The following is a 16,219-nucleotide window of genomic DNA, read 5'->3' as shown; positions in this document are numbered from 1 at the left end:
ATGGTTGTATTAAAGTAAGTAAAACTTGTTAGGAAGTAATAAATGTTTTGACAAAAATATCTCAATGATAAAAGAAAATGTCTAAAATAATCATTTTGAGTTTAAATATAAATTTTATAAAGTATCTTATATATCGTGCAAAAGAATTAGATAATTGTATTCACGGGTGTCTAATTAATTAGAGGGGGATAGTTTTATTACAATGAGATAATGAATTAATTTTTAACAGACGCATGTTCTCGAACAAAAAATCTTTTACTTTTTAGATATTCGATAGTCGACTATAAATTGATATTTTGATTTATAGACTATGAATAACACCTAAGGTGAACATAAAAAAATGATGAGCAACATTAAATCTCTAGAAGGGGGTGTGCTAAGAATCCAAATAAAATGAATAAAAAGAAAAACAAAATTAAAAATACTTCAATTCCTTGATGTTAAATTGTACATTATAAAAACACCTATGTAAGTTTTTTTTTTCAAGACTAGAAACCACGATCAGCCCTATCTAGAAGTAATATGTTAATATGTTCCCACAAGTGTGATGTACTATTAAACTACTTAGAGGGATAATAAAAGAATTAGGATTTGGATTTAAAATAAGATGAATATAAATTATACTCGAATTTTAGTGGATAGGTGAATCAAAGAAGATTAATGGTATGAACTTAAACAACTGGATTGCCAAAAATAAAAAAACACTAATATGGTAATATCCTTTGATTTTGCTTTAGTGTTAAAATATGGATGTCTTAAAACTAAATAATCTTAATTTTGCTCTTTTAAGTTGGACTAAAATAGGACTAAAATAGGTTGATTGACCTAAGTCTTATAATTAAATTTGTAATGTAATATAATATAATATAATATTATATTACTATATTTGGTGTAAAAGTTATATATTATACATGTAATATTTGATTATAAGGATGATTATATTCTTTTGTTCGATATCAATTATTTTTTATAAGAGATATAATTCATATTATTATAAAATGATAAAAATATTCCCGACGGTAGCAATGACCAATTGGTACAAGAAATGAATTAAAGATATATTTATCATATTAAATTTTTAGATTGGAATGTAATCCAAATTACATATTATATTATTAATTTTGTAATCCATACTATAAAAATTTATTAACTTTTATCATCCAGATTATATTACATTAGAGATTTAAAATGGTATCAAATAAAATAATCTATTAAGTTAATTAGTCATCAAAATGTTTTGGCAGTAAAAAATTCTCCAATTTGATCGTGCGAAACCTCCTTGAAATCTATTTAGAGTTTCAGATGACAAAATTTGATAATTTGTAGTCATCAAAACTTTGTCTAAATTACTTTGACGATCATATAAAAGCCTTTCATCAAGTCCAAATTTTGTTCGCAAATATCAAATTTAAACACATCATAACTTCAATAATTCAAGCAACGAGTAAACTTTATAAGTAATTATAAAAGAAAACAGACAAGCACGATGGTTTTATTTTATTTTATTTACTTTTCATTTTGTCAAAATGCACTTCATTTAAAAAATGAAAAGTGAAATTTACCTTTCAAATAATTCCAAATTTTAAACCTGTCTCTTGTAGAAAGAAGAATTTGATGGTGATCCTTCCCAAAATCCCGTGTGGTGAAAATTTTAGGCACCAGGAGTTTTTATTTTTATAGTAACTACTTGCACCAATGAGGCCAAGTATATATACATAAAAACAAGAGTGAATGATGATGCAATTGCAAGTGACCTCATTCCCTTCTACATCATCAAACTCTCATTTCCTCCCGCGCATGGAATAGACCTATAAATTTCATTAATTTATTATCAACTTTATTTATTTAATTAATTAATCTTTAGAAAATAGTTTCACTTAGTCCAACAACTTGTGGCGCATGTGTAAAGACTTGTTTATACAAATCACCATCATGGATAAAAGCAACCAAAATGGACTTAGAAAAGGTGATATTGATAGTGATTTGGTAGATTAAATAAGTGAGGCTAATTTTGTTCTTTGTGTGTTTCTTTGTTATTTTTTTAATAATTTAGGTGGGCGGCTTTCCCCTATTCTTAGGATTTTTCATCCTTAGTTGAGATTTGAATGATATTTAAGAATCTACTGCATGTTTATGTAATTCATGGTGGAGGATACTTTAATAAAAATAAATGATAAATTTTAGTTAACATCGTTATCTAGTCCAGTGGAATAGATTTTAATAAAATTATTATGCAAGTGTAGTAACTTAAATGAGATGTTTGGAATGTACTACTTTCCTCTTTAAAAATTTTCCATTCTGCCATCGCAAATCCAACAGTTCCTCGACATCGTCCGTGTTGAAACCCCGGGTTAAAGCTTGGTAGATCATCACGTGGCTCCGCCCTTCTATATAGCAATATAATTTCATCACACCCGCGGATAATGGTGTAGAAGCAAGGTATGGGTAATGGTGCAACGACAAGGTATTTGACAGATTAACAAAGTATTCATAATTTGTTTCTTAGCTACGGTGCACTACAAGATATTTGGATAAAAAATCTAGAATATTTATTGGTTGTTGGGCGAGAAGTTACTCATACTTTCGGATTTACATGACGGTCTATGGAAGCTTTCCGTAGAGCTAGACCAATCACTTATAGGACTTATTCAATTCAAAATTATAAAAACATCATGTTTAAATCTATCTATATCCACTCCCTCTGTGTAATGATGATCCCAATACACCTGACATTATTAACTTGAACGAACTAATTAGATTTCTAGTTGAAGCATATCTTTAGGAAAAAATTCCCCCCCCCCCCCCTCTACGTAATGATGAGCCCAATATACCTGACATTATTAACTTGAACGAACTAATTAGATTTCCAGTTGAAGCATATTTCTTAGGAAAAAATTCCTCTCACCTCTAGTTATTTAACGGTCGGTTATAATTTGATTTCATAATTTATTTATTTTTACATAATCTGAGAACAAACTGTGAGGAATATTTGAAAGGAACATAATCATTTTTTGTTATGATTAAATAGGCTAATTAACTTATATAATCCTTTCGGATTACGTAGCCCATTTAACTAAATGGGCCTCGTCAAACCAATCTACCCACTTATCACCTCACCAACTAATCTCCTTCGAACCAATTAGGTTGTCTAGCCCGACATCGTTTAGGGGAGGATCTTGATAGGGTGATATGAAATCTTATTAAAATGATTATCAAAATATTATTTGATTTATTATCACATCTTATAAATATGATGTATTAAATTATTATAATTGATATCTATCAAAAAAAAAAAAAATATTACAATTGATCAATTTATTCAGAAAGATACCATTTAAGATAAAATTCAATTTTTAAAATGCCATAAATGCATATTTCTATCTTTTAAAATGTTATATAAAAAAGTATTTAACAAAGTTTTAGAGAATTAAAATGCTTTACTCAAAATCCAATTAAATAAAAGAGATAGAATACAAATAAAAGTCAACTGAAAAACAGAAATGGATAATTTTATTTAATATCTGTTGGATATTTTTCCTTGGAAGAAAAATATAGATATATTGATTTTTTTATGTTGAGATCTAATAGTTGGATCCGATTAGTTATCTTGACGATGAATCAATGACTCTAACCGGTAGAGCTCAGTATGACGATATAGATCTTGTCCCATTTATACTTTTGACATTCTCTTTCGATTATCGAAGTATCCCTTTGGATAAGAAAATACCTTTCTTAGTATCGTTGCTACCGACCTAATTTTGTCGGTCGTTGAGTTATCCCTTCGAATATCGATACAACCATTTGGGGGTAAACTCATCCCTAAGGATAAGAGTATTAAGATCGAGGTAAAGGCTAGGCTTCTTTTCTTAAGACGATATTGCCCTACCCAGGTGTTTACGGTTTATTGACAATCGTCTCCCAAGATATAATGACTTGCGTCTCAAAATAGGAGCACTCTAACTTTCGAGCTCTGTCGAATTTTCGAAGTCTTGAAACTCTTAAAAGAGGAGTGAGAAAATATAACCCATGAGGAGAATTCACAACTTGAGAATTAAGTTAGAATTAAGTGAAAGGAATGAAATTTGTTTTATGAGGATAAAGAATTACTCTCAAGAGGTGAAAGATTTCTTTCAAGATGTGAAAATATATGAGATGTGTCTTTTCCCTTGAATCAATTCACTTAAACCTTTTCATTATGATTAATTTAATTGATTAATATGATTAAATAATTTACTTAATCTATTATAAATATTAATTAATCAATTAATTAATATCATAATTATTAATCTTTTAATTAATCAATGAAATTAATTATAATTTCATATCCCTCAATAGTTCCACATACTCGAGTTAACATTCATCCATGAAACTCACTCGTATGCGAATCAAATTTCCGTCCGATTATACCAGAACAACCCTTCATTAAACATTAATTTCTTATTTACTCCAGAAATTAATTTAAGATGATCTATTCACGAAATAGTCGTATTATCCCTAATGATAACCAAATCAATTTTCCAACAATATCACATTTTAGAAAATATTACATAGACATATTAATTTGTGGTCCAGAGGATCTGCCCTCCATGCAGATATTAATTTTACATAGACATATTAATTTTCCAACAATATTAATTTTAGAAATAGTCGTTCAAGTAAAGGGACCATCCCCTGGACCACTTTTTGCGGTCCAGAGGATCTGCCCTCCTTTGCCTGTGGCACAATAACATACACCTTGTCTTAGAGTCTTTCGATCTTGTGCCAAACTATTCGTTCCATTCATTTATTCTTCCATCATGTACTCATCGATCAATAACACTAGAGACAGAGACTTATTGTTGTGATGAAGCTTTATTGCTGACGAACTAAATAAAGCTATAAATAGTTTGATCTTGAGATGAAAAACTGAATTAGCTGCTGCATCAATCGTCTTGTTGCCCTCCCCACAACCTAATTCTTTCTTCGGCTTGGCTTGCCTACAAAATATTTATAAAATCATAAGAAATGGAGAAATTCTTTCAAAACAAACATGAGAATTCGATACAGCATTTTATCAAATATCTCTTAAGCCCCTGAAGCATACGAGAATATGGTACTATGTTAAGATGAATAGGAACATTTGAAAGAATGTCTGGTCTCAATGATGGAGCTTTTTGCTATAATTGTTTCTTACCTCTTTCTTCCAATCTGTCTTCCAGACTATGAACAGAAGAATTAGTGTCTGTAGAAGAACTCCAGAGAGCATGCCCATCCAAATTCCCTAGAAAAAAAAAAAAAACTAGTGTAAGAACTATGATTTTTCTTGAGAGGAAGAAGTTTCGCATTACCTGCACTCCCAGTTTGAGCAAATACCCCAGTAGAAAGCCCAGAGGAAGGCCAAAAATGTAGTAGCAACCCAAGTTGATGTAAGCCACCAGTGCCTGCCACCCTCCTCCCACAGCAACTCCTGCGTCAAACGAGAATCACCGGAGTAGTCGCACCAGATTCCATGGCTTTCTGCCATTCTAATGCTTACCTGAGACAACCGGTTGGATGCTGTTGAGGACCATGGTGACGGCGAGCAAATACGCGATCTTGGCCACCGCCCGTTGCATGTCTTTGTCGCTGGTGAAGATTAGGCTGAAGTAGTTGCGCGTGGCGAATACGACGGCCATGCAGAAGAGGCCGATGGCCAGAGACTGAACCAGAATCACGATGACCGCGTACTTGGTCGTCCTCGGCCGCCCTGCTCCCAACTCGTTCGACACCCGAACGCTGCAGAGTTCGGTTGATCATTCACCGTGAAAAGTTCAGTTAATCGACCGATCGATCGCTGTTTCTCAGTGAGTGATGTACCTTACGGCCGCATTGATGCCGATAAAAATCATACCTTCCCAGCCATTTATGTTCAGGCTGCAGTGGAATCAAGGATTTAGAGTTGGGGTTTTGGTCGATTAGAGATTGGTGGAGATTGACTTGTTATTGATTACCAGATGGAAATGGAGCCGACGGCGATCTCGGCGTTGTCGAGGTGGCCGGTGAGCACGGTGAGAATGGCTATGTACCATATCTCGAGGCAGAGCATGAAGGCCGAGGCCAGAGACAGTCTGAGGAAGGCCCAGATATCCCTGAAGGCGGCCCGCGACAGGCCGGTCCAGCCCTCGTGGCACCAGCCGACGATGTATGCGACCTGCGCCAGCGCGACGGCCCAGGCGGAGATGTCGAAGGCGGCGGCGGCACCGGCGAGGCCCCAGCCGAAGACGTAGATGAAGAGGGCGAGCATGGCGACGTGGAGGACGAGGCCGATTAGGCCGATGGCGGCGAGGACCGCCACCTTGCTCTGCGCCTGGAGGAACTTCTGCGAGGGGAAGGTGATGGCGGAGGCGAATACCTGGGGGATGACGGCGATGGCGAACTTGCCGGCCAGGGCGGCGATGGTGGAATCCTGGCCGATGAGCACAAGCACCGGCGTGGCGAAGAAGAAGAGCAGGGAGATGATGAGCGCGGTGACGAGGAGGAGGATCCAGGAGCGCTGCAAGTAGATACCGAGCATCGCCACCTGCCTGGCGCCGAAGGCTTGCCCGCACAGTGTTTCCAGTGCGCTTCCCATGCCCAGCTACAACAGTACAACAACATCAGTGAAGCATTTCGTCGAACATTTGGCCCTAAAAATTTCACTTTGCCCCTAAAATTATCACATTGTACATCCACCTTCCATAATTTCGATAGTCTTAATTTGCCCCTTGACCTTTCCAAATTCGTCTAATTGATATTTTATAAACTTTTAGGGGTGAAATAAGATTGCGTCAAGTGCTGGGATAGTGGATTAGCTTAATGCCTAACAATATTTTATTATAAAAATGCTTCAGCAATTTTATAACCATTTATATATATTTTTATTTAAAAAAAAAATAAATTTAAATTGTATTTTTAAAAAAATGCAAAAGAGATTGGGGTGAGATAAAATATAAAAAAAAGTTTGTAACCGTAAGTTTTCTAGGCGTCGTGGTGGAATTGGTAGCGTGTTTCCTGTCTGGCTCCGACGGCGAATCCTTCGTCTGATTCGCCGGCGATAAGAGCGACGGAAAAAAGGGGGCGAAGAGAAGGGGAAAGAAAATACATACGAGGAATCCGAAGGCGAAGTTGGTGAGGACATTGAGGGTGATGGCGACGGCGGAGAGCTCGAGGTTGCCGAGGTGGCCGACGAAGACTTGCGTGAGGGAGTTGTAGCCGTAGAGACAGAAAAGGTTGAGGGCGATGGGGGCGCCGATCGCCCACAGCTTCCTCGACTCCGCCGCGAACACCGCCCACGCCTCTCCCGAGGTCCTCACCGCCGGGTAGTCCGCAGCAGCTCCAGCTTCGGCATCGCCGCCGACGGCATCAACCTTGTGGTTGTCGAGGAGGAGCGGGCGATCTGAGATCCCCATGCTTCTCTCTCGATCCCTGATGCATGCTACGCTTCACTTATATAGCATTTAGTGAAGTTTATTATTCAAAATTAAACCCATAAATATATTTTATTTATTGAGTTTATTTATATGTACTTAACTTTCAATAATATATACTAAACTCGCCTAACTTATTATTATTATTATTTTTTTAAAAATAATAAAATAGTACATCCAGTATCTCAGTGAATCAGCTAGCATCACCGACAGCTATAATACTGATCGCAATTAAGTTTGTCTCCGCTAGGATGGTCCAAGCCTTTGGCCGTGACATCATGATCAAACCCATCCCCGCATTTTTGACTACTAAATCAGAGTCAAATAATGACTAATCTCATCGTTACTCTTGCTCTAGTGGCAATCGATTGTTCTGGTTGCCACTTAAGATCCCATCTAATCTCTGTTTAAAATTCCTGTAAATATGTTATAGTAATTAACATCTTATAGTTATTATAATATAATTTTTAATTAATGTTACTCGTATATATATTGCACAATAATATATTACGAATTATCAATATTATAATAATTATGAAGGGTAAACAACAAAGAGCGCATATATATATATATATATATATATATATATATATATATATATATATATATAGTGGAACTTCTTAAAGGGTCAACTCCCGCCCCACCAATCTCCTTAGTAAAATAATATTATTATCCTCTAGTACAAATGCTAGGGGGTGAATAGCGATCGTCGAGAATTCAAAAATCGAATCGAGTATGCAGCGGTCAGCGGAAAATTAAAAGGCACAACATTAACACAAACCAGTTTTACTTGGTTCGGCGCTTTCGTCGACTCCTACTATAAGGCTTACACTCGTCGAGTACTTTCGTTGGACAATTCACTAGCAGTTCGAAGAATGATTACAAATGTAAGTACAATAACTTTTTAAAAAAATACAAACAACAGGAAAATAAACTCGAGCCATAGATTGTCGGAGAAGCCTCACAGCGTCGCAGGAGCAGTCCGCAATAGAGCAGTCGTAGAAGAAGTTGTTCTTTGCTCCAGGTGGTGACCTCCTTATATAGGAAGCTCCGGGCGCCTGGATCCCTTCCTGGTGCCTGGAGCGTGACGTTGGCCCAGCCAATCAGTGCGCTCCACGTTACGTCGGGATAGAATTTTGCATTCATGGCACCCGAACCACCATTTTCCAGCAACTCAATTTCCTGTAAGAAAATGTTAGTCCGAGGTAAATGCAAATTATACTATCCTGCAAAACAAAGTGTTAGCACAATGATCCGGTTGTGTAAGGGGCAGAAAAGGAGATAGGAGAAAGTAGAGGGGCATTTAGGTCTTTTAGGGGGAAGCTAGGGCTTTGAAAGGGAAAAAAGGCTCGGGTTTGAGAGGGAGAGGGAGGCGGCGGTAGAGATGAGGGAGAGAAAAAAGAGGCCGCCGCCAGCAGAGATGAAGGGAGGTCTTCTTCCTCCCCATCGGGTACTGTTCGCCGGGGCCATCGCCGGCCGCCACCGCCTAGCCTCTTCTCCTCCTCGCGTTGCCGGCTTTCAGCTTCCCTCGCCTGTAGAGATCTTCGGCCGCTGCTTCCCATCTCACGCCCAACCTCCATGTGACGTCGCCTCCGCCGCCGGCGGGCCTCCTGTCGCCATCTCCACACGCTACAGCCACTTCCGGCGGACACCGTAGTTAGCAGGCGTCGCCGACTTCGAGTCCAGCGGGCGAAGCCGCCTCAGGCAGACGCCAAGGCTTCCTTTAGAGGCTTCCAGCGCCTCCCGCCGCCGCGTCCAGCGAGTCTCGACGCCTCTCCCATACTGCCGGCAGCGAATGTCTCCGCCGGCCGCGACTTCCGGTGGCGGTCAGCGCCTCCCGCCGGCCATGTGCCTCCTCCAGAGGCTGCCGTTCCGCAGCCGTCTTTGGCGGCCAGCACCTCCGGTTTCTCGACCGCCGATTCCGACGGCGGTACAGCCGCTGTCCTTGCCGTGTGCGGCACAGATCTGATCCAGTGCAGTGTTTCCGGCCATCGAGCCGTGTGGTGTTTCGTTATTCGGATTGTTATCATGTAGTTGGACCGTGCTCCGTCCTGCGGATCTATATCGCGTCCGGCTTCGAGCTACTGGAGCCAGCTACGCGTTTGGTGGACATTTATCTACTATTCGGGATCGCGACGACTCCGTCAGCTCACTGATCCATCCGAGGGCGCCCCCCTGGGCCAGGGTACGTTCTCGTACTCGATATCTGTTTATTTTACTACTATTCTGTTATTATCTGGATACTCATACATTTGTGGGATTCGCCTCGAGCACCGAGGTACCAGAGACCGGGGGGAACCCGGTCGCTGGATACAGGTACAGTTGACCGGAGGAGGACTTCTGACGATCTGGTCAACGCAGCGGACAGCTCACCCCCGGGTCATGAGGATGCGGTCCACATTCCAGACACGTCACACCGGTAGGTTCGTCTTCTCAGCTTCCAGACAGGATCAAAATGGCGCCGTCTGTGGGAACGCGCCTGATCTGGAACGTGAAGATGGATGACGCCGGATAGTTCTGCCATCCTCATGATCACGGTCAATTTTTCTGGTATTTATCCTGTCAGTTATATGATCTGTATTAGTCCCGAAAGCCCCCAAGCCGATCGGCCGGGTATATGGTATTCGAGCCCAGCGCTCGATGTGAAGGCCCGAGCCGTTCGGCCGGGTATATGGTATCCGAGCCCAGCGCTCGATGTGAAGGCCCGAGCCGTTCGGCCGGGTATATGGTATCCGAGCCCAGCGCTCGATGTGAAGGCCCGAGCCGTTCGGCCGGGTATATGGTATCCGAGCCCAGCGCTCGATGTGAAGGCCCGAGCCGTTCGGCCGGGTATATGGTATCCGAGCCCAACGCTCGATGTGAAGGCCCGAGCCGTTCGGCCGGGTATATGGTATTCGAGCCCAGCGCTCGATGTGAAGGCCCGAGCCGTTCGGCCGGGTATATAGTCTCACTTGAAGACCGACGAGCACCGTCGTTAAAAATCGAGAGTCGCGCCGACCGGCTATAAATATCCGCGCCGACGAGCACCGTCGTTAAAAATCGAGAGCCGCGCCGACCGGCTATAAATATCCGCGCCGACGAGCACCGTCGTTAAAAATCGAGAGCCGCGCCGACCGGCTATAAATATCCGCGCCGACGAGCACCGTCGTTAAAAATCGAGAGCCGCGCCGACCGGCTATAAATATCCGCGCCGACGAGCACCGTCGTTAAAAATCGAGAGTCGGACCGGCGACTATAAACCTCCCGGGCGACCGACCAAGAGTCGGGACGCAGTCGGGCCGGCGACTATAAACCTCCCGGGCTGAAGACCTCTGCACGGACCAGCATATCATATATTCTATCTCCCCTGTTCAGGGTCGAGTTATCACCGAAGGCCCCCGAGCCGATCGGCCGGGAGGTTTATATCCGAGCCACGGGCTCGAAGCCGAAGGCCCCCCGAGCCGATCGGCCGGGAGGTTTATATCCGAGCCACAGGCTCGAAGCCGAAGGCCCCCGAGCCGATCGGCCGGGAGGTTTATATCCGAGCCACAGGCTCGAAGCCGAAGGCCCCCGAGCCGATCGGCCGGGAGGTTTATATCCGAGACGTCACCGCGGTCGCACGCGCGACATCGTCCGCCCGGCATCTATTTGACCGATCGACGTCACCACGGTCGCACGAGCAGTCCTCGCGGCCCAGCATCTATTTGACCGATCGACGTCACCACGGTCGCACGAGCAGTCCTCGCGGCCCAGCATCTATTTGACCGATCGACGTCACCACGGTCGCACGAGCAGTCCTCGTGGCCCAGCATCTATTTGACCGATCGACGTCACCACGGTCGCACGAGCGGCATCGTCCGCCCAGCATCTATTTGACCGATCGACGTCACCACGGTCGCACGCGCGGCATCTATACATCCGATCGGCAGCATTACGACCGTTCGGGGTCGAGCAGTCCTCGCGACCCAGCATCTATTTGACCGATCGACGTCACCACGGTCGCACGAGCGGCATCGTCCGCCCAGCATCTATTTGACAGATCGACGTCACCCCCGCCGGTCTATAGCCGTCGCGAGCATCTACCGCCCGTTCGGGGTCGAGCAGTCCTCGCGGCCCAGCATCTATTTGACCGATCGACGTCACCACGGTCGCACGAGCGGCATCGTCCGCCCAGCATCTATTTGACCGATCGACGTCACCACGGTCGCACGAGCGGCATCGTCCGCCCAGCATCTATCCATCCGATCGACAGCACTTCGATCGTCCGGTCGGTATTTTCGCGGCTGCGCAATTGGCATTGGTCCAGTTTCCGACTTAGTTTGCTCGGTATCGCGACCATCTCCTGCGACACCATTATTATCGCGACCGCTCGAGGGACATTATATTATTGGTTCAGCGTTTTGGCTTTGACATCGAGAGTGGTTCAATTCTTTGCAATAGACTGTCCAGTCAGTCGGACTCACGCCTCCTTCGACTAGACTTGAAGGGGAGGCTTGTGATCCGGTTGTGTAAGGGGCAGAAAAGGAGATAGGAGAAAGTAGAGGGGCATTTAGGTCTTTTAGGGGGAAGCTAGGGCTTTGAAAGGGAAAAAAGGCTCGGGTTTGAGAGGGGGAGGGAGGCGGCGGTAGAGATGAGGGAGAGAAAAAAGAGGCCGCCGCCAGCAGAGATGAAGGGAGGTCTTCTTCCTCCCCATCGAGTACTGTTCGCCGGGGCCATCGCCGGCCGCCACCGCCTAGCCTCTTCTCCTCCTCGCGTTGCCGGCTTTCAGCTTCCCTCGCCTGTAGAGATCTTCGGCCGCTGCTTCCCATCTCACGCCCAACCTCCATGTGACGTCGCCTCCGCCGCCGGCGGGCCTCCTGTCGCCATCTCCACACGCTACAGCCACTTCCAGCGGACACCGTAGTTAGCAGGCGTCGCCGACTTCGAGTCCAGCGGGCGAAGCCGCCTCAGGCAGACGCCAAGGCTTCCTTTAGAGGCTTCCAGCGCCTCCCGCCGCCGCGTCCAGCGAGTCTCGACGCCTCTCCCATACTGCCGGCAGCAAATGTCTCCGCCGGCCGCAACTTCCGGTGGCGGTCAGCGCCTCCCGCCGGCCATGTGCCTCCTCCAGAGGCTGCCGTTACCGGCATCTCATGCTTTAGCCACCGCCGCAGCCGTCTTTGGCGGCCAGCACCTCCGGTTTCTCGACCGCCGATTCCGACGGCGGTACAGCCGCTGTCCTTGCCGCGTGCGGCACAGATCTGATCCAGTGCAGTGTTTCCGGCCATCGAGCCGTGTGGTGTTTCGTTATTCGGATTGTTATCATGTAGTTGGACCGTGCTCCGTCTTGCGGATCTATATCGCGTCCGGCTTCGAGCTACTGGAGCCAGCTACGCGTTTGGTGGACATTTATCTACTATTCGGGATCGCGACGACTCCGTCAGCTCACTGATCCATCCGAGGGCGCCCCCCTGGGCCAGGGTACGTTCTCGTACTCGATATCTGTTTATTTTACTACTATTCTGTTATTATCTGGATACTCATACATTTGTGGGATTCGCCTCGAGCACCGAGGTACCAGAGACCGGGGGGAACCCGGTCGCTGGATACAGGTACAGTTGACCGGAGGAGTACTTCTGATGATCTGGTCAACGCAGCGGACAGCTCACCCCCGGGTCATGAGGATGCGGTCCACATTCCAGACACGTCACACCGGCAGGTTCGTTTTCTCAGCTTCCAGACAGGATCACACAATTATAGAGTAGCAATTATATTCCGTCTCACCGAGACCGGAATCTAGTCACGATCTCAACTTAGATTCCCGAGATGGTTTTAAGTTAGATCGATGCCTAAGTTCCCTAACTGGGAAAGTGTCCTCACCAAGTCACTTCCCTCCAGTGACTTACCTTAACTTACCTGCCAAACATTCGGTCAGTCCGTCGACCTGTCTGGACTTCGTGCCAGCTATCCAGTCAGCCCGTCGACCTAGCTAGGCTTCGTGCCAGCTATCCGGTCGGCCTGTCGACCTAGCTGGACTTCGTGTCAGCTATCCAGTCGGTCCGTTGACCTAGCTGGACTTCTCCTACACACTCAATCAAAGTGTTAGATCACAACAAACCTAACTTAACCTACTTTGTCATTCATCAAAACTTGAGTTAGATAATTAGTGCTAACCGCACCAACATATTGAATCTCTTGTCTTTATCTCCGTAAGTGTTTATATAGTTCTCTGAAGAGCATCTCCACATCAACAGGAATATCATCATCACAGGGGCTGAAGAGGAAACTAGATTTGTCAATCATTGGTTGTCTTCCCACTTATCTAGGAGACTGAGTCTAACAACCTCATAACCGCCTCACCATTCTTAGGATGTCACACATTCTAGAATATTCACAATTATTGCCAATGAGCCCGCATAGGGATGTAGAAAATGGCATCAGTACGAGTGCCCTTAAAGAAGATGATGTCATGATTCACTTTTGAGGAGAATGTGTTGGTACAACGTGGACCGGCAAGGGGGGTGAATCTCTCCCTTTTTGATGTGCATCAACCCAAGTTCAGGTTAGGGTACAACAAACAGATAGTAATTTAAAGAAATTACTAAACTAACAATTCAGGCATAAATTTGTAACTTTAAAATAAATTGCAACATGAAAATTTTAAAAAAAAATTTAACTAACTCCCCCTAACTGAACTTATCTTTAATCTCCCCCTTTGATTATAGCAAAAATTGGGTACAAACAAATTTCAAAAATTGAGTTAGGAAAAAAAAATGAATTTCAAAAATTTTCTAAGTTAAAATGAATTTTCAGATTTTTTTTAAAAAATTTCTAAGTAACAATTTCAAGAAACACTTTTTATAGAGAATTAAAAAAAGAATTTCTAAGGAAATGTTTAAGAACTTTTCAAAGAATTATTTAATTCTAATTTTAATGCTTTTATCAGAAAGTTAATTAAATATTTTTATTTTGATATTTCGGCTTCCAGGTCGTGGCGAGACACTAGACCTTCTTGGTTATTGGAGCAACAACCACTTCCTTAGACAAAACTTTCATAAAGAACCTCAATATTTAATTTTCTCACAATAAGCTTTTAACTAAAAGAGAAATTTAAACTAGTAAAGATTTTGGAACCCAATAAAGGTTCCTACATATAGGGTTGGTCAAAAATTTAGGGGTACATAGTTTCTTGGTATTTTCCTAAGTTGACCTTGATGCTTCCTTATGTACCAATTTAATTTTCCATATAACTTTATTTTTGAATGTGGAAAAATATTTTTAAAACATGCATTAGTTTTCAATTTTTTAATTTCTAATTTTAAAACTTCATTTTCTGATTTCAAATATTCATTTTCCTTTTCTGATTTCAAATGTGGAAAAAATTTCTAATTTTTGAAGTCCTTAAAGATGTAGTACGCATCTACTAAGGAGGCCCACTCGGGAGTTCTCGGGAAGGCGTTGAGCGCGTACCGGATCGAGTCCCGGTTCGTTACTTCTTCTCCAAGATTGGTTAGTTGCGTGATCAGCTCTTTGATCCTTGCTTGGAGTTGCTCTACCTTCTCGCCCTGGTTTATCCGGAGGTTCGTAAGTTGAGTCCGGAGGATGTCGCGCCTCGCTAGCTTAGCTTCCGAGGTACCTTCGTGAAGCTCCGGGAATTTTTCCCAGAGGTCTTTCGCGGAGTCGTAGCTTCCGATTCGACTTACCTCTTGTGGTGGTAGCACGCTAAGCAGGTGGAATTCTGTCTTTCTGTTGGCGACAAAATCAGCTTGCTCCTTCTTGCTCCACATGTTTTCTTCTTTATTTTCCGCGCTGCAAAACCATATTTCATTGTAATAAGAATATGAAAATCCATTTTAAAGAATACATCCATTTTTTGCCTCCATGTAGCGAAATCTCCGTCGAACTTCGAGGGATGAATGTTCACGCTGACCATTGTTCTGATCTTTATGCTTTAGATGGCGGTTAGTCCCTCTGAGGCTGTTGGGCTCTGATACCACTTGTTGGTGCAGCGTGGACCGACAAGAGGGGGGGGTGAATTGCCTGAAACTAAAAGTTACCCTCCTCAAAGCTTTTCAACTCTTAAAATAAAACAACACTTAATAACAAAATAAAATAACAGGAAAGAAATGAAACTCAGCTATTTGATTTGGTTACAACCGAGACGATTGTTAATCCAAGGCGGTGGAAAGGCACACTAAAAGAGTCCCCTTCTCTGAAGGCGAAGAAGCCTTTTACACTTTGACAACACAGTAGTTGCTAAGAGAATGAGAGTACAAGAGTTGCTATTTCGTTATTGTGAATAGCTACTCGAGACCTCCTTTATATAGGGGTCTAGAGCTTATCACATAACCTGAACCTTCGGGATCATGTTTGACTCGAGAGGGATCGGTCGACCGATCCCCAGGTTCGGTCGACCGAACCTGCTGTACCTGCCCAGTCTTCCGTCCCGGCTTTACGTCCCTCGAACACCGCGCATGTTCTTCACGCCCACCGGGTGTACTCTTCCGCAGCTCTCTCGTCCTTCGGACGCATCGAGCCCGTCGACTCCCTTCCCGTGTCATCCTTCTCGCTAGCTGCGTTTTCCGCTTGACTTCCTGCGCTCCTAAACTCCTGCACACTTAGACACAGGGATCAAACACAAAGCAGGACCTAACCTAAACTTGGTTAATCACATCAAAATTACCACGGGGTTCAACAGAATGTCGATGACTAAAACTAAGGTGAAAATGTCATTCAGTATGATAGAGAAGACTGAGATGAAGTTTGAGACTGAGACGGAGTCTGCTGCTGGGACTGAGAGTAAGTCTGAGACTAAGATAGAGTCTGAGACCGAGATGGAG

General features: G+C 43.5%; 1 protein-coding gene across 2 annotated transcripts; it reads right to left on the bottom strand.

Moving 5' to 3' along the window:
• Nucleotides 1-4,614: 4,614 nt before the first annotated feature.
• LOC122042279 (protein DETOXIFICATION 34-like) lies at nucleotides 4,615-7,435 on the bottom strand. Of its 2 annotated transcripts, XM_042602303.1 has the most exons (7): nucleotides 7,104-7,435; nucleotides 5,970-6,595; nucleotides 5,836-5,892; nucleotides 5,516-5,754; nucleotides 5,328-5,446; nucleotides 5,174-5,260; nucleotides 4,615-4,976 (listed from the first exon to the last, which is right to left on the bottom strand). In XM_042602303.1, the coding sequence occupies exons 1-7, from the start codon at nucleotides 7,404-7,406 to the stop codon at nucleotides 4,923-4,925; spliced, it is 1,485 nt and encodes a 494-aa protein (XP_042458237.1). In that variant the 5' UTR covers nucleotides 7,407-7,435; the 3' UTR covers nucleotides 4,615-4,922. The 2 variants fall into 2 exon arrangements, with proteins under 2 accessions (XP_042458237.1, XP_042458236.1); XM_042602302.1 differs by having other exon boundaries at nucleotides 5,174-5,446.
• Between the last annotated feature and the right edge of the window lie 8,784 nt (nucleotides 7,436-16,219).

Source organism: Zingiber officinale, chromosome 2A (genome assembly GCF_018446385.1).
Source record: "Zingiber officinale cultivar Zhangliang chromosome 2A, Zo_v1.1, whole genome shotgun sequence".
NCBI lineage: Eukaryota > Viridiplantae > Streptophyta > Magnoliopsida > Zingiberales > Zingiberaceae > Zingiber > Zingiber officinale.
Note: the sequence above shows the minus strand (reverse complement) of the source record. Positions and strands in the feature narration are given on the sequence as shown.